The sequence below is a fragment of the Phyllostomus hastatus genome, unplaced genomic scaffold (genome assembly GCF_019186645.2).
Source record: "Phyllostomus hastatus isolate PE091 unplaced genomic scaffold, TTU_PhHast_1.1 phas_scaffold_1674, whole genome shotgun sequence".
Lineage (NCBI taxonomy): Eukaryota > Metazoa > Chordata > Mammalia > Chiroptera > Phyllostomidae > Phyllostomus > Phyllostomus hastatus.
The window spans coordinates 30,613,652-30,638,000 of record NW_025334011.1 but is presented as its reverse complement, the minus strand read 5'-3'; the positions used below and the strand labels follow the sequence as shown (position 1 = coordinate 30,638,000).

At 38.4% G+C, this 24,349-nt stretch overlaps 1 protein-coding gene across 5 annotated transcripts in view; it reads right to left on the bottom strand.

Annotated features, from left to right (window-relative positions):
- The window catches only part of SPAG6 (sperm associated antigen 6), a 45,042-nt gene extending 21,868 nt beyond the window's left edge, over positions 1 to 23,174 (bottom strand). For 2 of the 5 annotated variants that reach the window (XM_045857985.1, XM_045857989.1), the window contains exons 1-3: positions 23,103 to 23,174; positions 22,928 to 23,023; positions 3,385 to 3,551 (exon numbers count right to left, since the gene is read on the bottom strand). In XM_045857985.1, the coding sequence (XP_045713941.1) occupies positions 3,385 to 3,551; positions 22,928 to 23,023; positions 23,103 to 23,127 (288 nt within the window). In that variant the 5' untranslated portion in view covers positions 23,128 to 23,174. Of the gene's footprint in view, positions 1 to 3,384; positions 3,552 to 7,730; positions 7,783 to 22,927; positions 23,080 to 23,102 lie in introns of those variants that run through there. The other 3 variants (XM_045857988.1, XM_045857987.1, XM_045857986.1) reach the window with 3 other exon arrangements.
- Positions 23,175 to 24,349: the final 1,175 nt, after the last annotated feature.

The following is a 24,349-nucleotide window of genomic DNA, read 5'->3' as shown; positions in this document are numbered from 1 at the left end:
TATAAATGAAATATATTTCCTGCAAAATGTATATCCTACAAATTCATAAAATAATGAGATTTTTATGTATCTGCATTACACCAAAGGTATTTGACCTCGAGGAACCCAGATTGCCGGCATGACAGCTAAACTGTCAAACTCATTTCCTTTACCTGCCCTCAGTCTCTAAGCCTGGTAGGCGTCTCATGGCCTCAGCGAATCTCTCTGGTGCTCTAAATTATCCTGAAGTAGCCACCATGTTTCAAGATGCACTTACCAATCATTGAATAAACACAAAGGCAAAACACTCATGATACATTTTAAAACGTTTCCTGGCAAAGAAACTAGCCAAACAATGAGATACAACATTTATCCCTTTTTAGAAGTGCTTTTTTAAAAAGGGAAGTACAAAAGTCTTACCATGATGTGAATTTTAAGTAATGCTTCACATTTATAATTTTTCTACATATAAATTTTATTAGATTAAGAAATAAAAACTGAAATATGATTTTCTTCATGTAGCCAAGAAAATTAAATGTTTAGAAAGCATTTACTTCTAAGTCTCACTGTGGTTGTATGGTTCACATAATGATACAGTAATGGTCTTTTAACTCTTCCTTTTATTGACAGAACCCAGTTAACCCCCTACTTTAAATTCTGTTTCTATACAGTGACTACTAAAAAGCAACTGGGAGTCATAACACCTGTTTTGAAAGCATTCTATTTACTTAGGCTAAAATATTAAGATACAAACAAATCTATAGGAGAAAATATATCAAGTATATTTTTTAACATTAAATCTCAAAACTTGGTATGTATTGATGATATAAGAAATATGCTATTTAGTAATGATATTTTAATTATATATATTTCTTTAGTTTCTTAAGTGTAACATATGTAGATATTAAATATTTATTGTACAGTTTAATTTTATATGTCAGTAACCAAATAGCTACTAATTTATTACAAAAATGAGAATAGAGTTTTAAAGTAGCTTTCCACAGATTTTCTTGTAATTGTGGAAAAATAATGGTGATACATTTCTTATCATTACCTTAAGCTAATTTGACTTTTTATATTGTAGAATTTTCAAATTCACAATTTATTGGGTGTTAATAGTCACTACTAACTGCAGTGCCTGTAATTCACATTTTCTGATCTCCTTCCTCCTTTCTTCTAATATCTGCTTCCTCAAATTCCTCTCTTCTCTCCCACTTCCCATCAAAGAAATTTCCTTAAAAAAAAAGCAAAAGATTTGCTCCCCATAAAGACTGGTTAAAGGACTGGTAGGTGAAGGAGACAGAAGCTTCTGAATAACAAAGGTGAGAAGCTTCACATTCTCATGTTCTCATCACTTTCCTGCCCTAATACTTTCTATCTCTTTATAACTAACAGACATCATTTACATGGAAAACTTCTATTAAGAACCTTCTTAAAAAAAAACTTCTATGTGGGATACCAAAATACACACTCTGCTGTCAAAAGATGAAGGTGAGAGTACAGAAAGAAGCAAGTCTAATATTATTTGATAATAGAAGGAATACATACAAGAAAAAATAAAATTTCTGTCATTCCTTATAGAGATAAAACAGTCATTAGTAAATGACTCTCCAATTTATAAAAATGAGGCAAATTTTTCAACAAAAGAATTTGTTTACTTTTAAAAATGCTGGTAAAATACACAAAAAATTTACAATTTCAACCATTTTAAAGTATACAATTCAGTGGCATTTAGTGTATTCACAATGTTGTACAACCACCTTTGTAGTTCCAGGATAATTTTTAAAGATTTTACTTTAGTTTTAGAGAGAGGGAAGGGAGGTGGAAAGACAGGGAAATATCAATGTGAGAAACATCAATCAGTTGCAGGCTCCCCAACCAGGGACCAGACCTGGTCTGCAACCCAGGCATGTGCCCTAACTAGGAATCGAACCTGTGACCTTTCTGCCTTTGTGGGACAATGCCCAAACAACTGAGCCACACCAGTCAGAGCTGTAGTTGCAGAATATTTTTATCAACCCAATGAGGAACCCCATCTGTGTTAAGTGGCCACTCCTCATTCCCCTCTCCCCTAGCCCTGGGCAACCACTAATCTGCTTCTGTCTCTATGGATTTTGCATATTGGGGATATTTCATATAAATGGAATCATATAATATGTAACCTTTCCTTTGTGTCTGGCTTAGCATAATGTTTTCAAGGTTCAGCCATGTTGTAGCATTTGTTATTACTTGATCCTTTTTATGGCTAATAATATTCCATCCACTCTATGGACATATAACATTTTGTTTATCCTGTAATTCTTTTGGCTATTTTAAATAATGCTGCTATGAACATTTGTGTACAAGTTTTGTTTGAACACCTGTTTTCAATCTTTCTGGAAACATAACTAGGAGCAGGATTCCTATGCCATATGGTAATTATGTTTAACTTACTGAGGAACTGCCAAGCTGTCAGAAGTAGCCACACCACTTTACACTTCTACCAGCAATGCACAAGGGGTCCAGCATCTCCACATCTTAACTATTACTTGTTATTTTCCTTTACTTTTTTTTATTATTATGACCATCCCAGTAGGTAATTGCTATCTTGTTGTGGCTTTGATTTGCGTTTCTTAATGACTAAAGCTGTTGAACATCTTTTCATGTTTGTGGGCCATGGATACATCTTCCTTGAATAATTGTTTATTCAAGTCTTTTGCCCCATTTTAAATGGATTGTTTGTCTTTTGGTTACATAAATAGGAATGTAATCTTAAAGATTTGTCAAGAAAGATATATTCCTAATTATGATAAACTAACAGAATGGAATGAACAGTCTAAGACCCTATCTACCTACAGGAAGATCCTTTACTGCTGTTAGGTACTGGTAGGTGGTGCTGTACAGAAACATGGAGTGGGACCAGGCAGAAGGAGAAACAGATATTGGGGCACTCTTAGGTGACTTGTAAAAGGCCTGACATGCTTGCATACTGGTAAAATGCTTTATCAAACCTTCCATTAAACATAGTGTTCTTCCTTTCGGATGCTTCTCTCCCCTTTGCTCTAAAGTAATCTGTTACAGTTGCCATCAACCTGTATATAATTTCACCTGTATAAAAAGATTTCTGTAAACATTTTTGTTTGCCTAAGGCTTTATATCCTAAGCCTAATTCTATAATTTTAATACTCTGATACACAGAAATACTGCTTTATGTATACCTCCATTACATTTTTTAATCTGTTAATACAATAATGGAAAACAGCTGCATACCAACCTCAAAGTAGAATGCCCTAGTGATATTATGTTTAGCTTAGAGAACTGAAGGTGTATTAACATCTTAATAATTCTAAGGCCTGTAACCTTGCAAATGCATCCAAACTATCAAAATTTTTAAGTAAAAAACATAACTTTTTTTTTAATTCTTACATTCTGTTCTGCCAGTGAATAAACAAGCTGTGGAAGGATGTCACCCTTCACAACTGCTTCTGCTAGGTCATCATTATAATTAGCCAGTCTTCCAAGAGCCAAAACAGCAGTCTGTTGAATTGTTGGGACCACATCCAGAAGAAGAGGCCTCAGCAAAGACATTACACCTGAGTTAAATTATGAAGGAACAGAATCGGCAAAATTTAAATTTAAAAACAAACATACAATTCAGCACATATGCAAGTAAAAAAAATGAAGGGGAAAAACAGTAAAAACAAAAAATTAGCCACTACAAACTAATGTGATATTTAGAAGTATATAACTGTCCAAGACACAGAATGATACAACCTATAATTATCAAAGCAGCATAGTGTAGAAATAAGAACAGCTTTGGGTTTAGAGAAGAGTTTTCCCTGATTTATTAAATACCAGCTATGTGACCTGCTGGGGCTGTCATGACAAATGTAAAGAAAGGTTGTGAAGCACATAGCATAATGCCTAGCACATGGGGGACGGGGATAGAATCCCCCCTCCCCTCCCCTTTGCAAATCCTATCTTTCAGGGCTCAGCTCAGATCCTTTCTTCTCAATGAAGTCTTTCTTTCTTTCTTTTTTCCTCTGATTCCAACTGTTGGGTCTTTTCTCTGATTCCAAATGAAAGAGTTTATTATAGAAATTTTATCAGGATCTATCTCAGAACCAGGGGAGCTTGGAGTGCCATTTGTCCAGTGCTGCATTCATGAAGGACTGCAAATCAGATTTCTGACATTATCTCCAAATAAGTAAATTATTTGATATAAGCAAGTATATCATATTATCAGCTCTTGTAATATTGATTTGAGGGTTGAATAGTAGTAGGTATCTCATCCTCACAACAATAATAAAAGTAGCTTATATTTATGGAGCACTTATATGCATGCATTGTTTTAAGGATTTGTTTTGCATATTATTAATTTACTGAACTCTCATAACAAACCTATGATGTGGGCCCTATTATTACATCTATTTTACAGATGAGGAAATTAAGGCTGAGAAAGCTTAAAAAATTGTCACACAACTAAGAAATGGTGGAGCAAGGTTAGAAATTCTGACATTCTTGCCCTGACCGGTGTGGCTCACTTGGTTGGGCATCATCTTGAAATCAAAAGGGTGCTGATTCAATTCCGGGTCAGGGCACATGCTTGGGTTGCAGGCCTGGTCCCTGGTTGGAGCAGTTGCAAGAGGCAACTGATTGATGTTCCTCTCCCTCTCTTTCTCTCTACCTTCCTCTCTCTCTAAAATAAATAAATTAATTTTAAAAAAGAAATTCTGACATTCTTACTGATGACTGCTAAATAAATAATAATATGTATTTAAAATTGAGGAAATAGGGGAAGGGAGACAAATAATTGCATTTTGGTCATCTTACTGGATATTCCAACTCTATATATTAGCTTTGTCTTACTAGAAAATCTGTAAAATACTTCACTGCTATTTGTGCTTTAATGATGGTATCTCAGTCTAAGGTTACAAGAAAGGTAATGATGTAGTTCAAACTGAAACAAAGTGCCCCTTGACTTTCTAAACTTTATGTAATTTACATCAGGCCATTCAACTGATGTTACTATATCTTTTCTATAAAACCATATTCCAGTGATCCATAAAAGCATATATTACCAATAATCTTTTATAATGTTATATCCAGAAACACTTTGTTTTTTTACTTAAAAGATTTTATTTATTTTTTTTTAGAGAGAGAGGAAGGGAGGAAGAGAGGGAGAGAAACATCAGTGTGTGGTTGCCTCTCACGCACCCCCTACTGGGGACCTGACCTGCAACCCAGGCATGTGCCATAGACTGGGAATTGAACCCATGACCCTTTGGTTTGCAGGCTAGCACTCAATCCACTGAGCCACACCAGTCAGGGCAAGAAACATTTTAAATAGAATAAAAGGAAAACACAGTAACTTTTAGGATTGGGCTAAAGTATGATACATAGTACTACCAAATAACATAAACGAAGAATGATGCTTATCTCAGACGCATTTAATGATGTCACCTGTGGCTTTTCACAGTTTCCAATTTCATTTAGTGGTCATTTTTTATGCCTAAGTTGGCTTGGTTAGATCATTGTATACAAGGTCACAATTACACACTTGAACACCACCTAAGCTAATTAACTTTGCAGACACAAAGCACTCCTGCTCAAGCCGAGGTCATAGCTCCTGTTAGACAAACCAACATGTCTGCTTGTAAGTGTTCTTTATATATTATTAGCTATACTTTTTTCACAGAGATATTTCTGAAATATCTCACAACAAAGTTTAAAGCACAGAGTAAGGTATTAGAATTACTACCATGTATTAACATGGGTTCTTTCTAAAAAGTTGGGTTTAAAACAACTTGTCAATCTCTTCTTTGTAGTTTGCTTTATTACTTGTTTGTTTTTTAATTATGGTTAAATACACATAACATAGAAATTACCACTTAAACCATTTTTAGTGTACAATTCAGTGGTACCAAGTACATTTCCAATGATGCGTAATCATCTCCACTATCTAGAAAATGGTTTTCTGCAGAAGCTTCACCATTTTACATTCCCACCAGCAAAGTGCAAGGGCTCAAATGTCCCCACATCTTCACCAACAACTATTTTCCATGTTTTTAAAAAAATAATAGCCATCCTAATAGACATGAAATGATATCTCACTGTGGTTTTGATTTTTATTTCCCTAGCATTAATGATGGTGAATGTCTTTTTATGTGCTTATTGGCCATTTGTACATCTTCTTTATTAAAATGTCTGTTAAAATCCCTTTCCCATTTTAATTGGGTTGTTATTAATTATTATTGAATATAGCTTTATATTTTTGGTAATAAATATGCACCATTTAAAAAAGAAAGGCTGCCCAGACTGGTGTGGCTCAGTTGGTTGGGTGTTATCCCACAAAGCGAAAGGTCACTGGTTTAATTACCAGTCAGGGCTCATGCCTGGGTTGCAGGCCTGCCCCAGTAGGGGTGTGTGTGAGAGGCAATTGATTGATGTTTCTCTCCCTTTCTTTCTCCCTCCTTTCTCCTCTCTCTAAAAAATAAAATCTTTTCAAAAACAAAAATTAAATTTGTTAACATATATTTAAGTTTCATAACAAATATGTTAAAGGCCAAAAATATAAAGTATAGTATGCTTAGAATAGTTTTAAAAGAATCACAATTTAAAAAAATAAAAAATAATTTATGGTTCATATTATTTTTTCCTGTTGATTATGTTATTTCCTTTTTTCTCATTTGATAAATTTATGTGAAGGAAGTGGCTTATTGTCTTTTGAAATATAATTGGAAAATCAATCCATACTGGGTTATTCAGCCCAGATATTTTAAATTAAAATCTTAAGAACTTTGAACTTTTACTTTAAGAATTTGATGAATTCATCTATCTACATCTGTAATATTTAACTTATTATGTATTTTTTATTGGTTACAGTATTTAGCTTATATACCAAGTCTCTACTTTTGGAAAATTTTGGTTTGCAATTTTGGCAGTAAACTATTTTACCACCACCACCACCACCTCCACAAAGGTATTTCACTTGTCCATATACTCAAAGGAATTTTCTAATTTATATATTCTATCCTCTATTTTTCTATTGTATGTGGCCCAGGAAAACTAATGTCAATAAAATGTCACACAAGAACAGAAGGATAGGCATTCCTTCTGCTCTTGTATTCATGTCCAAGTCAGGCTTTTGCACAGAAACTTCTGCTCTGTCATACTTTTCCTGTATTCATTAGTTCAGACAGTAGCACAATGAGGATTTCAAAAGATTTTAAATCTCTGAACCTATAAAAGTAAAAGCTAAAGTTTTCATGAAAATATATTTGTTTGGGGGTAGAGGCAGGTAGAGAGAAAAAATGAGGAGTAAATGGTGATGGAAGGAGACTAGACTTTGGGTGGTGAACACACGATACAATATACAGACGATGCATTATAGAATTGTACCCTTGAAGTGTATATAATTTTGTTAGCCAATGTAACCCCAGTAAATTCAATAAAAATAAATAATATATCTGTGTTTGAATAAGAGTGTTCTTTTAGAGAAAATAACTCTTCCAAATTTCTAGTCCTTAAATTGCTTCTTAGTCCTTTATAATCATTAGCCCCTGGGACATGATTTTTTTATCTCTTACACAGAGATAAAAAACATGGAGACTTTGACATTTAATTACACATTTGTCCTAAAAATATGATAATGATACAAGAGACATTGACTTGGCAGGGCGGGGGGGGGGGGGTGGAGTGGAAGGAAGGGAGGCAAGAAGAGCAGAGGAAAAAAGTAGTATATATAACATAAAAAGAAATTTTTTCCTTACCTGCCTGTCCATGAGGAATCCATGGTGATTGATTCTTGGTGAGAGAATGCATGAAAATTTATAGTCCATAAACCACAGCAGTCTGAATAGTTGCTATAATATGTGATACACAGGTCTCTAGGGAACAACTAATGGCCTCATTGTGGTCTCCACTGAAGGAACCAACAATATCTATCTAATTTCTAATATTAAAAATAATTCATGTATTATACTGTAATATCTCTAAAATAATTCAATCTATACAAACTGATAAAATAGTGTGAAACTATTTTTGAAATTTAACTTACAAGATCTTTACAATTCTCCCCCTCTCCCAACTTTATGGCTTTGAGTTCCTTTTCTGTTTTTCTTTTTCCAGTGCCATACTGGAGACATTGCTGCTAACACCTACACTGCAGCCCAGTTATTCCCCAAACAAAAACAACTTTGCTGATCCTGCCACAATCTTTCATTCAAATTACAGATCGGGGCTTACTAAGTGACAAGGAGTAGAACTACACGTAAGAGTTAAGGAAGCTCCTATTCTCAAGAAACTAATAATCAGGTGGAGGGGATTGTAAAATAGCCTCAAAATAATCACAGCTCTTTCCTTGAATTCCTTTCAATGCAATATAGGCCTATTTTGATGGTGCATGCTGAAAGCATATATAAATTAGGAAGGAAATGTCAAACATTTCCAAAGACCAAAAAATGTCTTATGCATTCTCATATTACATATATATATATCCCCCAAAACTGGGATTTATTTATAAAAAATTGTATATTTACTCTTACATGTTTAAATTTCAGTCACCTTCATAGTACTCTCCATTTGATGCAATACACTTATCAAGATGTTTTTTCCACTGCTCAGCACAGGTTTTGAACTCAACAATTTTGATTCATTTTAGCACTTCTACCTTTTTTATTTCACCTCTTTCACATTAGCAAAACGTTTCCCTTTGAGGACTTTTTCCATCCAGGGAAACAAAATAAATGTCACTCAGGGTGAGATCGGCTGAATAGGAATGATGGAGCACAGGGCTCATGCCATTTTTGGTCGAAAACTGCTGAACACTCAGCTTGATGTGGGCAGGTGCACTCGCAAATCATCCATCATGAAACCAGCAAATGTGCTGAGTCTTTAAAAAAAAATTCACTGAAGTCAAACACAGCCTCTCACAACAATGCCGGCTGGTACACTGATACAGATGGGTTCCTAGAACACTCACCTAGTGGGGGAAGCCTGTGCTACAAGGGTCCCACCCTCCAGAAGATAATTCTGACTTTTTGGGGTCTCCCCTATAATATATATACATATTACCTCAATCTTTGTTTATAAAGATATTTAACAACTTTGTTTCTTTAAAAACAATAGTCTGTAAATAGGGCCTTTGGACTCATTTAAGTCATAGTAAAGATATCTGGTTGCCCTTGTTACTTATCTTCTTTGTGTTGTTCAATTTTCTAAAATTCTGTTTATTTTTATTGTAGTAAAATATACATAACAATATTTGTTTTAACGATTTTAGATGTACAATTTAATAGCACTAAGTACAGTTACAATCTTGTGTAACCATCACCCACTATCATTTCCAGAACTTACTCATAATTTCTAACAGATACTCTATATAAATTAACACTAACTCCCCATTTCCCCCACCCCCACCCCCAACCCCCGGTAACCTCTATTCTACCTTCTGTCTCTTAATTTGTCAACTGTAGATATCTCATATAAATGGCCTCATATAATATTTGTCCTTTTTTGTCTGGGTTATTTCATACTTAACATATTTTCAAAGTTTATCTACTATAACATGTTTCAGAATTTCATTAGCTTTGTAAGATGAAAAATATTCTATTGTATGTATATATGACATTTTGTTTCTCCACTCACCTGTTAATGGACATTTAGGTTGTTTCCACCTTTTGGATATTGTGAATAATGCTGCTATGAATATTGGTGTACTCCATTTGAGTTCCAGGTTTCAATGCTTTTTAGTGCATATCTTGAAATGGAATTGTTAGTTTTTGAGGAACCACCAAACTATTTTCCACAATGGCTACACCATTTTACATTCCTACCAGCAAAGCACACAGGTCCCAATTTCTCCACATTCTCACCATTTGTTATTTTTTGTTGTTTTTTATAATAGCCACCCTAATGGATATGAAATGGTATCTCACTGTGGTTTCATTTGCATTTCCTTAAAGACTAGTGGTATTGAGCATCCTTTCATGTGCTTATTGACCACTTTTACAACTTCTTTGGAGAAATATCTATTCAAATTCTTTGGCCAATTTTAATCAAGTTGTTGGGGTTTTGTTGACTATTAGAAGTTCTCTATTTATTCTAGACATGAATCTCTTTTCAGACATATGCTGGGCAAATATATTCTTCCATTCTTATTTGTTTGTTTGTTTGTTTGTTTGTTTTAGAGAGAGGGGAAGGGAAGGAGAAAGAGAGATGCATTCATCAGCTACCTCTCATGCACACACTTCCACTGGGGATCTGGCCTGCAACACAGGCATGTGCCCTGGCTGGGAATCAAACTGGCATCCCTTTTGTCCACAGGACGGTACCCAATCCACTGAGCCACACCAGCCAGCGCCCTATTCTCCCATCCTGGGAGCCATCTTTTTTACTTTTTTGGTAGTGTCCTTTGATGTCCTTCTTTGTATTTTTTTTTACTTAAAATGAAATTATCTACCTTATATATTCTTTATTTTCTAATTTTATTCAAAATTGTCATTAACTTATATGTTAAAGACGTTACTGTAAATTTTGCAAAGCTTTAAACATGTAAATTCCAACAAATGTTTTATTTTTATCTAAAACTACTTTTCATATAACCATTTAACATGAAATTGCCACTATAGTTCATTCAGGTTTTAGAAGAAGTGATTTCATCATACAATTAACCAGCACACAGCAAAGAATTCACCACTAACTGTTAGTGTCACTGTCTGACTCGGGCATTCTGTTTGGAGTCCAATGAGGAAATAAAAGAAACTTCATGCTTTAAAAACAGAGGGAATCATTTGCCCAGCTTGTTATATGACTGCTTATGTTGAGAGATAACAGACTGAGCTAATTGAAAGCCTGTCTCTGGAGGCAGCCTGACTGGCTTCAAATCTGGGTGCTGTCACTTCCCAGCTGCAGGGCCCAGCAAGGTTACTAAACATCTCCATGTCTCACTCTCCTTGTATATAAAATAGTGGTAAATTCTAGGGCTACCTCATAAAATTATTGTGAGAATTACAATGAGTAAAATTTCTAAAGTGTTAGGAATATGGGTTGAGACAAAGTAGATACAAGTACTTGATAAATAAAGGTGCTAACTAAGAGGATCGATTCCCTATATTGACCTTATCTTTCATTAACATTTTATTATTATTACTGTATGTGACTCATTAATCAATACCCTCCATTCTGATGAAGAAATATTTAAGGTGCTGTGGCCCCACAGACTGAATCTTTTCTACATTATATTTTAGAGTTATCATGAAATGACTAATTCATTCAAGAAATATCTGTTACAGACACTTCTCCAAGGAGGACATACAGAGGGTCCAAAGACATATGAAAAGATGCTCAGTGTCGCTAGCTGTCAGAGAGATGCAAATTAAAACCACAATGAGATACCACTTCACACTGGTCAGAATGGCCATAATAAAGAAAGCAACAAACAAGTGTTGGAGAGGGTGTGGAGAAAAGGAACCCTAGTGTACCGTTGGTGAATGCAGAGTGGTACAACCACTATGGAAAACAGCATGGAATTTCCTCAAAAAAACAAAAATGGATCTGCCTCTTGATCCAGCAATTCCACTGCTAGGATTATATCCTAAGAACCCTGAAACACCAGTCCAAAAGAACCTATGCACCCCAATGTTCATGGCACAATTTACAATAGCCAAGTGCTGGAAGCAACCAAGATGCCCATCAGTAAATGAATGGATCAAAAAACTATGGTACATTTACACAATGGAATTCTATGCAGCAGAAAGAAAGAAGGAGCTCCTATTCTTTGTGACAGCATGGATGGAACTGGAAAGCATTATGCTAAGCAAAATAAGCTAGGTGGTGAAAGACAAATACCATATGATCTCACCTTTAACAGGTACCTAATCAACAAAACAAACAAGCAAGCAAAATATAATCAAAGACACTGAAATTGAGAACAGGCTGACAGTGACCAGAGGGGAAAGGGGAGGGAATTTCAAGGGGAAAGGGTGAAGGGTTTGCAGGAATAATTATAAAGGGCACATGGACAATAACAAGAGGGAGTGGAAACAGGGGAGGGAGGTGGGGAGGGTTGGGTGTTGGGCTGGGGTGGGGGGGTGGAAAGCAGAAAACTGTACTTGAACACCAATAAAAAAAAGAAATATCTGTTAGCATTCAACACAATTCCTATTAATATACCAATGGCATATTTCACAGAACTAGAACAAACAATCCAAAATTTATAACAATAATAATAGAAATCTTGAAAAATAACACAGTGGGAGGTATCACACTACCTGATATCAAACTACACTACAAGGCTATAGCAATCAAAACAGCATGGTACTAACATAAAAACAGACACATAGATCAATGGAAAACAATAAAGAGCCCGGAAATAAACCCACAACTATATAGTCAATTAGTCTATGACTAAGGAAGCAAGAAAATAAAACAGGGTAAAGACAATCTATTAAATAAGTTATTGTGGGAAAATTGGACAGATAAGTGCAAAAAAAAAAACCCAACTAGACCACCTTCTTACACCATATACAAGAATAAACTTAAAATGGATCAGAGATTTAAATGTAAGACCCAAAACCATAAAACTCCTAGAGCAAACATAGGCAGTAAATTCTCTGACATTTCTCTTAGCAATATTTTTTTGACATCTCTTCTTGGGCAAGGGAAACAAACAACAACAACACAAAAAAAACAAAGGGACTATATCAAACTAAAAAGTTTCTGCACAGCAAGGGAAACCATCAACAAAATCAAAAGACAACCTACTGAATGGGAGAAAATATTTGCCAAGAATACATCTGATAAAAGGTTAATATCCAAAATGTGTAAAGAACTCAGACAACTCAATACCAGAAAAAAAGAAAAAAGAAAAAGAAAAACCCAATTAAAAAGTGGGCAGAAGACCTGAATAGACAATTCTCCAAAGAACACAGACAGATATATGAAGAGTTTCTCAAAATCATTAGTCATCAGAGAGATGCAAATCAAAACCACAATGAGATATCACCTCACACCTGTCAGAATGGCTACCATTAATAAAAGAACATACAAGTGTTGGTGAGCATGTGGAGAAAAGGGAACCTTCATGCACTGTTGTTGGGAATGTGGATTGGTGAAACCATTATGAAAAACAGTGTGGAGTTTCCTTAAAAAATTAACAATGGAATTGCCTTCTGACCCAGCAATTCCACCTCTGGGAATCTATCTGAAGAAACCCAAACCATTAATTTGAAAGAATATATGCCCCCTTATGCTCATTGCAGAATTATTTACAATATTCAAGATATGGAAGCAACCCAAGTGCCCATCAATAGATGAGTGGATAAAAAAATCTGTGATACCTCTACATAATGGAACACTATTTGGCCATTAAAAAGAATAAAATTTTACACTTTTTGGCAGCATGGATTGATCTGGAAAGTATTGTGTTAAGTTAAATAAGTCACATAGAGAAAGTCAAAGACCATGATTTCACTTATATATGGAATGTAAGAAACAAAATAAACAAAATAGAAATACACACACAGATAGAGAACAGAGTGTCAATTGACGGAGGGTAGGGGTTTAGGTAGGGCTGGGAGAAAAAGGTGAAGGGATTAAGAAGTATGAATTGGTAGTTACAGAATAATCATAGAGATGTACATTAGAGCATAGGGAACATAGTCAATAATATTGTAATAGCTATGCATGGGGCCAGCTGGGTACTTAAAATATTGGGGAGTGGTCACTCTGTAAAGTACATGATTTTCTAACCACTATGCTGTATATCTGAAACTAATACAGAATAACATTGAATGTAAATTGTAACTGAGAGAAAAATGTCTATTAAGAATAAACAAGGTATTAAAAACACAATTGTCTTTGACCTTGAGGAAATTATAAAGGGCTGTGAGAGCCTCTCACAGGGGCTCCCAAAACAACTGGATGAAGTAGAGATGTAAATGGATTGGAGAGTATTCCAGCCAGAAGGAACTATAGAAATGAAGGTTAGAACCAAAAACAGTTTGATATATTGACAAAACTGGGAATGCTGTGTGACTACAGCACAAGAAGGAAGAGAGAAGGTTGGAGAAATAAGGCTAAGAAATTAATAGAAACCAAAATCCTGAAGGGTCCAATAAACTATTTTAAGTATTTTCAGTTGTATCTGGACAGTAAAGTCAGTGCAGTGACGGAACCAAATCTGGACTTTGTAAAGGATCACTCTGACTGCACTGGGAAGAAAGGGTGAAAATACACAAGACAGAAGACGGGAGACCACTTAGGAAACTGTTGTAGGAACTGACATCAGATGTGAGGGTAGCCTGGGGAACAGCACTGGCAAAAGGGAAAGAGAAAAGTAAAAGGTCTAAGGAGATATTTAGGAGACAAACTGCTTAGTGTGAAGAAGATGAAGGAATTAGTGATACTTCCAGGTTTCTGGCTTGGACAAGGGATGTGTAACTGTGGCAGCCTGTTGAAGAATCTGTGATAAATTCAGACCATCCAGAAATGTTAAGTGGGAAGGGTGATGTGGTAAGATATGAAGCTGGAGAGCTCAGTTGGGGGCAGATTGAATTTGGCAATAGGTCAAATGAAAATTTTGTGATGTTATTCTATGTGAAATGGGAAGCCATGGGGAGATTTATTGTTTATACTACCTATTCTCAGGGAAACAAATGAAAATCAAGACTGAATAATTCCCAGGCCCGTGGTGTACCGCTGAGCAGGTGTGTACTGCACAAGTCCAGGGGATGCCACTCACTAGATGAGGGTGTGAGTGGTGCTTCCGAAGCTATGCAGAGCACAGCAGCCATTGTTGACATCGTTGACATCATTGATGTTGTGTGGTTCTCAGTTTGCTTTATGTGAATAAATGTCTTATCTCCATAGTACGGTAATGACCATTCTAGAGCACAGCTTAGTTTTATACCTCTTTTCTGTTTCTCAAATTACCTCGCACAGTTCTGAATATACAGCTAGCTCTTATTGAAACACTTGTGGTCTTGGCTCTAGAAACCACCACTCACTTCAATTTTACTATTCTAAGTACTACCTATTCTATCACAGAGTAATTCCCCTTATACTTATTAATTTTAATGATTTTATTTTTATCTCTTTAATAAGAGATTACATTTATGTAACTATACTTTGAAACAAATTTCATAGCACTGATAAATTTTACAACTTGTTTCTTTTTCTGTCACCAATCATTTTTTATTTGAAAATATTTATGTGTTCCTCCCTTACTTTTTTTTAGAGTAAGAATTTTCAGGACCTGATTTGGTTTCTCCCAGCCACTATGATTATATACCTCTGGCCACTATTCCTGCATCTGATTAAGAAATCATAAATTTTGGTATCACATGTCTATTTGTTTTGTGTTCTGTGAAATTACTTTTTGACTGTCATAATTACCAAGTCAATTATGATTGATTAGTTGATTGATTGATAGGATGCCTCTTCCATGCTCCCAATCGGGCAGCTGGCCCACAACCCAGGCACATGCCCTGACTGGGAATCGAGCCAGTGACCTTTCAGTTCACAGGATGGCACTCAATCCACTGAGCCACACCAGCCAGGGCTGACTTTAGATACTATATCCCTCACAACATACAGAGTCTTATAATTTATTTAAAGGGTCAGAATTAATCATAAAACATATGTATATTCTTTTTACATTATAGTAAAAATACTCTATTTTCTCCTTTAAAAATTATTCTCATTATAGTTAATACTATAGCTAGTATCTTCTGAATTTTGTTTGTTGATTCACTATTAACTTACTTGTTTATAAGTAAAGGTCTGCCACACCTGATACATCATTTTTTAAAAATGCTCACCCAAGGATATATTATTTATTAATTTTAGAAAGACAGGAAGGGAGAGAGGGAGAAAGGAAAAGAAGTGGGGTGGGGAGAGAAAGAGAAAGAGAGAGAGAGAGAGAAACCTTGATGTCAGAAACATCAATCAGTTGCCTCCTATACACACCCTGACTAGGGATCGAACCCACATCCTCGGTATATGCCCTGACCAGGAGTCGAACCCACAAACTTTTTGCTGCATGGGACAATGCTCCAATGAACTGAGCCACCCGGCCAGGGCCTGATGCATCATTTTGAGTGGAGAGAAGTAGGAGGAAGTTGGAACCAGGACCCAGACCACTCACTTACTAAACAAGCTAGCAACTATTCTGAGAGGGCAAGGAAACACAGTGTGTATTTATTTACTTATTTAACATGTACTTACCATTTACCATTTATCAATGAAAACTGACTTATTGCCAGTTTAGAATGCATACCAAGGGTATAATCTGCTGAACTGACATTAACATTACTGTAGCCGTCTCCCACAATTACTGTATTAAACTGAAATTCCATTCACTCCCCCAGTGCAACTGTCTGATTCTCAACTAGATCACAGCCATCACCATATATGCATGGAGATTGGAACTGCATAAGCATGTAGAACATACAAGTTATGGCAAGTTCAATTTATATATACTTTAGATAAACTGATTGGAACTTACATGTTATACAGTACTTATGTAAAGAAATATAAAAATGAGCTTTTACTCCATTTCTCCCCCACCAGAGAGAACTGTACTTGAACAACAATAAGAGAGAGAGAGAGAGAGAGAGAGAGAGAGAGAGAGAGAGAGAGAGAGAGAGAGAGAGAGAGAGAGAGAGAATGAGCTTGGGAAAAAAAAAAAGGGAAACCAGTGCATAGGAAAAAAAAGGAATACCAAAGAGAGGAATTATAATTTATGATCACAAAGGAATCTGAGTTTGTGCAGATTTAAAATTAAATAAGACCTCTGTCTCCTCAAAAAAAGAGAGAGAGAGAGAGAGAGAGAGGGAGAGAGAGCTTTTACTCTAGTTTTCAAACAAACATGTAAGCTCCACAAAACTAAATCTTTACTGCCAGCTAAGATCTCTCTCCTGGGTCCCAGAGCCCTGTTAAGTCCAAACTGCTTACCATAGTCACTGGCACAGATATCCCAGACATACTATACAGCCTCAAAACTGTTAGAGTGAAATCACCATTGCCTCTTCCTTTTGTACCCTTTCTCCAGTAATGAATGGCACTAATGTGCCTAAGCAACTAATGTGGGAGGCATCTTAAATCCATCTCTCGCCTTACATGCCGCTGATCCCTTCCTCTGAGTCGCCTGTCCTGCCCACCTTTCATCCAGGGTGACTGCTGCAGCAAACTCCGACACCTGGTCTCCTGACCCCATTTTAGTCCCCTCCAATCTGTTCTCCACACCGCTGTGAAAACCATCTTTTTTAAAACACAAAATGGGTCCCAGTGTTCCTCTGATTTAAAATTCTTCAGTGGCTTGCTATCAATTACAGGATAAATTCAAACTTCAGATGAGGTCCTTCATAATTAGGCCCATTTTCCTCTCTAGCCACTAACTTTTCTCTCCTTTGCTTTATTATCCCAAGAAGCTCCAGCTGTACCTGAACATTTGCTTTTTCTATCAAGAACAACATACCATACTCTCTCTTGCCCCAGTGCCTTTACCCATAACTTCCCTCCACCTGAATGCAGTTTCCCCTCCCCTTCTTGGTCTAGCTAACTCCTGGGAACTCCTCCTCGAAATCTCCATAAACAGCACCCTTTACTCCTAAAGCCTGAATTAAGTACTCTCCATATGTGCTCCATATGTCTATCTTCAGACACTTACCAAACAGTATTTTATGTATATGTCTCTCCCTTAACAAATAAGCTCCTTAACGGCTTTCTATTTTTGCACAATCAGCATCTAAGCATTCACCTGGCACTTGGACACTCAATGTTTATTGAATGATGAACAAATGGTGCAAGTTACTTTGTAAACAGGACAGTTCTAAAAGGATTATCTGCTTCAAGAGGTTTCAGGAGCAATATTTGGAGAGAAACATTTTGGAAGGCAGTTCAAAAATATATCTTCAGATACTTTGTTTTTACTTTATTTATACCCTAAATTCTTTGAGAATAGTTTACTCTGAAATACATGTACACAAAGATGATTAAGAGCCATGTAGTAGACAGGGATTGATGATTTTATCAATCCCTGGGCTGAGTACACTGTCCTCTTGTATTGAGCCTTGATTGCTGTTGGCAGATCAATGGAAGGGATTTACACAGGACAGTCAGATGCAAGGACTGGCTGTGACCACCGACCACCAACCTCCACCCTCTGTGTAGGATCAGCTATACAGGGGCAGGGTGGCGGTGCTCCAACAATGGTCTGTAGCTCTCCACTGGGTTCGCTGGCCCTGAGGTTTCCCCGGGCATGGCAGGCCAAGTTCAACCCCTACCTGTGTTTTGCCCTGGGGCCACTTCCTGAGCTATAGCAATTTGAGATGGCTGCTACTTCTGCTGGGCTTGTAGATTCCCTGGCAAGCCAAGTTATGAAGCAGTTCCATGCCTGGGGCTTACTGAGGCCAGTGACTGTTTTATAGGATTTAGGGAGTTGTGGAGCTGGAGCCAAGACCAGCCATTCATATGGAAAAACAGTTTGTGTGGGCCCTTAAATTGGGTGGGGCAGAGTCTCTGGGGATCTCCAAGGTGGGTCAAACAGTGTTAGCCAGATTGATGGAGACGCCTGCATCAAGTATAAGGCACCAGCCTATTGACTCTGTGAGGGGAAGGTTTAGAAAAGGGACAATGGCCTCTGTTCACCTTGATTCCAGACAACCTCAGTTTTTAGCAGTACGTTACTGGTGCCTTTTAAGCTGCTACCCCGGTAGCTGCTGGAGCTCAGAGGGAGTGAGTCTGAGTAGGTGGGTCCATATGTGGGTTCTTTTAGAGGAACTGCCTCAGGCTCCAGAAGTTTCTTCCATTGACTCAATCCCTGCTGGGTTTTGCAGCCAGAAGTTGTGGGGACTTATCTTCCTGGCACTGGAACCCTGGGCTGAGGGGTCTTATGTGGGGCTGGGACTCCTCTCTCCAGAGATATTCCTCCCAAACTTTTGTCCACCACACATGGGTGAGGGCCCAGACCCTTCCACGTCTGCACCCCTCCTACCAGCAACTATTCTGAGAGGGCAAGAACGGATGTGGTTTCTTTAATTCCATAGTTGTCAGACTTCCAACTCGATTTCTGATGGTTCTGAGTGATGGTTGTTCTATATTTTAGTTGTAATTTTGATGTGGTTGTGTGAAGAGGTGAGCCATGTCTGCTTATACTGCCATCTCGATTAGAAGTATAGGTGGCTATTTAAAATGTCATATTTAAAGCACTTATACTTTGGTGATCACTTAGCCTCATGGTTTGAACTGATTAAATTCCACAATACATTCTATATTGTACACTTATGGGAAGAGAAACCCTGCCACTATTATACTAAAACATGTTATTCTGTATCTTAAAGTGTTAACTACTTCTATATTTCAGTATCAGATTTTTAATATAATATCAATCATTTTTTTCCTCTTAAAAATGGGTTAGTTTAGCTGTATATTGCCCAAAAATTACATACTTATAATTTGCAACTGTCCATTCACAAAATCCATTGAATAGGAATGACAGGGGAAGAAAAACTAAAAAAATAAGCATTTAAAAATGCAATATGCTCTCATTAACTTTAATTAGTTTGTATATATGAAACATTGTGTGACCAGTACTGTGAGGAACATGCCTGCATGCATAAAAGCATGCACACATGCAGAAGAAAGTAAATTAATCCACAAGAAACAACTGCAGAACAAAAGATTATCAACTTTGAAATAACGAAATGTTTATTTTAAAATAATTAGTTCCAAGTCTTTTATTTATTTCCCTTCCCTCCTTTCTCCCTTTCTTTTCTTCCTTCAAGAGAAAAGTAGAGAGTTACTTACAAGGGAGTTCCCATAAGACTATCAGCCGATTTCTCAAAAAAAAAAAAAAACAAAACCTTGCAGGCAAAAAGGGCTGGAAAGAAGTATTCAAAGTCATGAAAAGCAAGGACCTACATCCAAGGTTACTCTATCCAGCAAAGCTATCATTTAGAATTGAAGGGAAGATAAAGTGCTTCTCAGATAAGGTCAAGTTAAAGGAGTTCATCATCACCAAGCCCTGAGTATATGAAATGTTAAAGGGACTTACTATATGAAATGTTAAAAGGGACTTTTCTCATTGAAGAAAAAGAAGAAGATCAAAACTATGAACAGTAAAATAACAACAAACTCACAGCTATCCACAACTTAACCTAAAACAAAAACAAAAACTAAGCAAACTAGAACAGGAACATCATAGAAAGCTCACACCTCCATATCACATGGAGAGTCATCAGCGGGAAGTGGGGAGGATAGGGGGAAAGGTACAGGGAATAAGAAGCATAAATGGTAGAGACAAAATAGGGGGAGGTTAAGAACAGTATGGGAAATGGAGAAGCTAAAGAACTTGCATGTACAACTCATGGACATGAACTAAGGGGGGGAACGCTAGAGGAAATGGGGGTACTCGGAGGAAGAGAATAAAGGGGAGGAAAAAATGGGACAATTGTAATAGTATAATCAATAAAATATACTTAAAAATTTTTTTAAAGAAAGAAATAGAAAAAAAGGTTCTTTCTTTATCTTTAATGTTTGCCATTTTAATTATGATGTGTCCTGTTGTGGTCCTCCTTGAGTCCAACTTGTTTGGGACTTTCTGTGCTTCCTGGACTTGTATGTCTATTTCCTTTGCCAAATTAGGGAAGTTTCATTATTTTTTCAACTAAGTTTTCGATTTCTTGCTCTTCCTCTTCTCCTTCTGGCACCCCTATGATTTGGGTGTTGGTGCATTTGGATATGTCCCAGAGTCTTCTTATTCTCTCCTCATTTTTTTTGAATTCTTGTTCTTCATTATATACTGGTTGTTTATTTCTTCCTTATGTTCCAAATTGTATATCTGAACTCTGGCTTTGTTCCCTTCACTGTTGGTTCTCTGTGGATTTGTCTTTATTTCACTTAGTGTAGCTTTCATTTCTTCCTTTATGTATTTGCCGTACTCATTGAGATCTCTAAGCATCCTTATCATCGCTGTTTTGAACTCTGCATCTGATAGGTTGGCTATCTCCATTTCACTTAGTTCTTTATTGGAGTTTTGAAGCGTTCTTTCATTTGGGCCATATTTCTTTGCCTCCTCAATTTGGCAGTTTCCTGTGTTTGTTTCTGTGTATTGGGTAGAGCTGCTTTAACTCCATCTTGGCCTGAACAAGTCTTTTGGATGCCAACATTGCTTAGGTTTATTCCTTTGCCCCTATCATACCTTGTTGAGGGCCCAGAAAAGTCTCGAGGAAGAAAAGTCATCTGTAATAAGTCTATGCCTTTACACTTGTGTCAGTTATAAGAGAAAACTGTGGTGAAGCAAATACAGAAATGATAAAAAAAAATTTAATGGAAAACAGATTAGTGATTGCCCAGGGGTTAGGGACAAGGGGGAGGTGCGTGTTGTTATAAAAGGGCAATACAAGGAGGCATCCTGGTGGTGATGAAAGAGCTCTGTGTCTTGGCTATGAGTGATGAATACACACAGGATAAAACTGTACAGCACAGACACAAACACAAATAAGTACAAGTAAAACTAGGGAAACCTGAACTAAATCAATTAGTGATCCATGTCAATGTCCTGGTTGTGATATCATGCTACAGCTTTGAGGTATGCAGAATCGTGTGTTTCTTACAACTACATGTGAATATACAATTATCCCTATATCTGAAAAAAAAAAGCTTTTAGGAATGATTATAAAACACACTTTCTCTATTGTAAATACATCTCCTGACCCCAGATGAAAATGTATAAAGAATACCAAAATCCCTCCCAGTAACCCAGTAACTACACACACACACACACACACACACACACACACACACACACACACACATATATATATATATATATATATATATATATATATAGAGAGAGAGAGAGAGAGAGAGAGAGAGAGAGAGAGAGAGAGGGGTTGATTTTCTGATTTTCTAAGGGCAGTAGAAATTCCCCTCAAAAAACCCCAGAGTTAATATTATGTCTAAACCTTCTTGCCCTGTCTACATGTTCTTAATTTTCTTTTAATTCCATGTTAATTTAAATTTTCTAATATCATATCCTATAAATTAAAGGTTTCTTATGACACAGCAGTGATAAAATGCTATCTTACTTTGAGTTCCGATGGTGGTGGAATAATGCTTAGTGAGAGAGAGAGAGCCACCACTATTTTATCTTTGTGTTAACAGATAAGCATATCACACACACACACACACACACACACACACACACACACACACACACACACTTCTTCTCTATAGTCTCCATGAGTTCAGGCTGCGGGTGGAAGGAGAACAGCATAAGGATTTTTCAAAGCTAGGTCTTTACCGACTTCGAACGTCCTGGAAAACACCCAAGCACATCATTGCTCTTTCAGCAATGCCAAACGAAAAACAATGTGTCAGCCGCTGTGCAATTCCTTTGGTGTGAAGAAGTCGAAGGTGACCAAAGGCTGGGTGACCTGCACAGGCACCCAGATAAAACGGATCTGATGAGGGTGAATTCGCATTCACGTGAAAGAACTTCCAGGCAATTCCTTTGCCTTTGACTTCCCACCTGACACTTGCCTGGTGGCGCTGAAGCCCCAACAGGGACGTCGGGCCTCTCGCACACCACGCGTCTGCGAGCGTCGGTCGCCCTCTCAGCCTCCGGCCCAAAGGCCCGCTAAAGAGTCTGCGTGCGCGTCGTGGTGAATCCGAGGAATTTGGGGACTCCATCCTCCAGTCCCACCCTCCTCCTCCCCCAACTCAGCCGGCAAGGGAGCGGGTGGGGAAGGAGGCCCGAGTAAGGAGGGGGTTGAGGCGGGGACCGGGGACTCGAGGCTGCGAGAGGCTGGAGGGCCCCGGGCGGCCACTGGCCGGGCGCACAGGTGCCGGCGCGGCGGGCGGGGCACTCGGGGGCACTGAGGGCTCGGGGCGCTGAGCGGCGCCGGGGCACCAGGTGGCACAGCCCCGCAGGTCCGGGGCGGTGCGGGCTCAGGGGAGAGCTCACCGGCATTCTGCAGGGTCTCGATGTTTTTGGGCCTGGTCGCCAGCTCTGCCACCGTCTGCACGAACTGGGTCCGGGCTTTCTGGTACTGCTCGAACACTGCGGGGAGAGGCACGGTGGGCGCGGCCGCCCGCGGTCCCCGCTCCCGCCGCCGGCGTGGGGGCGCCCCAGCCCGTACCTTGCAGCACATGCTTCTGACTCATGGCGCCCGCGGCTCTGCGCCCGCCACCGCCTGGTCCGCGTCGGTCGCCTGCCTCTCTGTGTACCCGCGTCTCCTGGTCAACACACCGGAACCGGAACGCGGCCGTTTCGCTGCAACGGCCAGTCCCGGGGGTGACGTTGCGGCCGAGGGCCCCGCGCCCGCGACCGACGGCCAGCGTCTGAGGGCTCCGCCCGCCTGGCGCCCCCGACGTGCCCGTGCCCTCCGCGCCCTCCGGGCGGGGGTCCTGCGCCCCCGAGTGTCTCCACCCGGCCGCGGAGGGCGTCGCCGCGAGGGGGCCCAGGTTCTGCACAAACCGACCCAGACCCGCGTGGCAGCCGGGCCGCGCTCGACTGGTCCGGCCAGGAAGCCCACGCGCCAGGGAGAACCCGATGCGAGTGCGGGGAGGCAGGGAAACAGTGTCTCCTGTGGCACTGTATAATCTGATAAATACGTCGATGTCAATGCAACCTTGAAGTCAAACGATTTCCCCTTCAGTCCAGCTTTTATATACCTGACATTTCAGTTTTCAGAATTCCTTGGTGGGTCGAGACGACGATGTTCATATACTTAATTCTATTGTTTTGCGAACATTTGGTAAGCACTCCTAAATATTCAAGGGGAAAAGCAGACGAGAAAATGTGATCAATGTCCTGCCTTCCACGACTTTCTCTTACTCCTACTAGCTTTTCTGTTTTCTCACTTTTGTGTGATTTTTAAACATTTTGGCTTTGTCTTTTAAATTTAGGCTTTGTTTGTTGCTGAATGTAGAGGGAGGGAGGGGAAGGAGGGGTGGGGAGAGAGAGAATGAGAATGAGAAACTTTACCTGAAAAGCCTTAATTCAAATGATCTTAACCAGACTTCTCTAGCTTGTGTCACTTTAACTCTTTACAAAGTCTCTTTTAACAAAAGTTAGGTACTTAGTCTATTACTACTTTCTAGCTTCTCTAAAAACTGTAGGCCATATGTTTCTATCACAGGTGTCCACTGAAAATGTTTCTCCATCAGAAACTACAATTGCATCAGGTATCAAGTGAGCAGAGCCACAGCTACTGCAGAGCAGTGCCAAGACAGGAGACCTCTCAACATCTCTTCTTCAGTAGAAGGAACCGTGCAAACTTAGTGGAGTCTGGGAGATCTCATTCCGATTTGTGCTCTCTGATGAAGTCCTGGTATTGCGTGGAGCCCAGAATAGCTGGGGAATGAATGTCCAGCGATCAGAGAG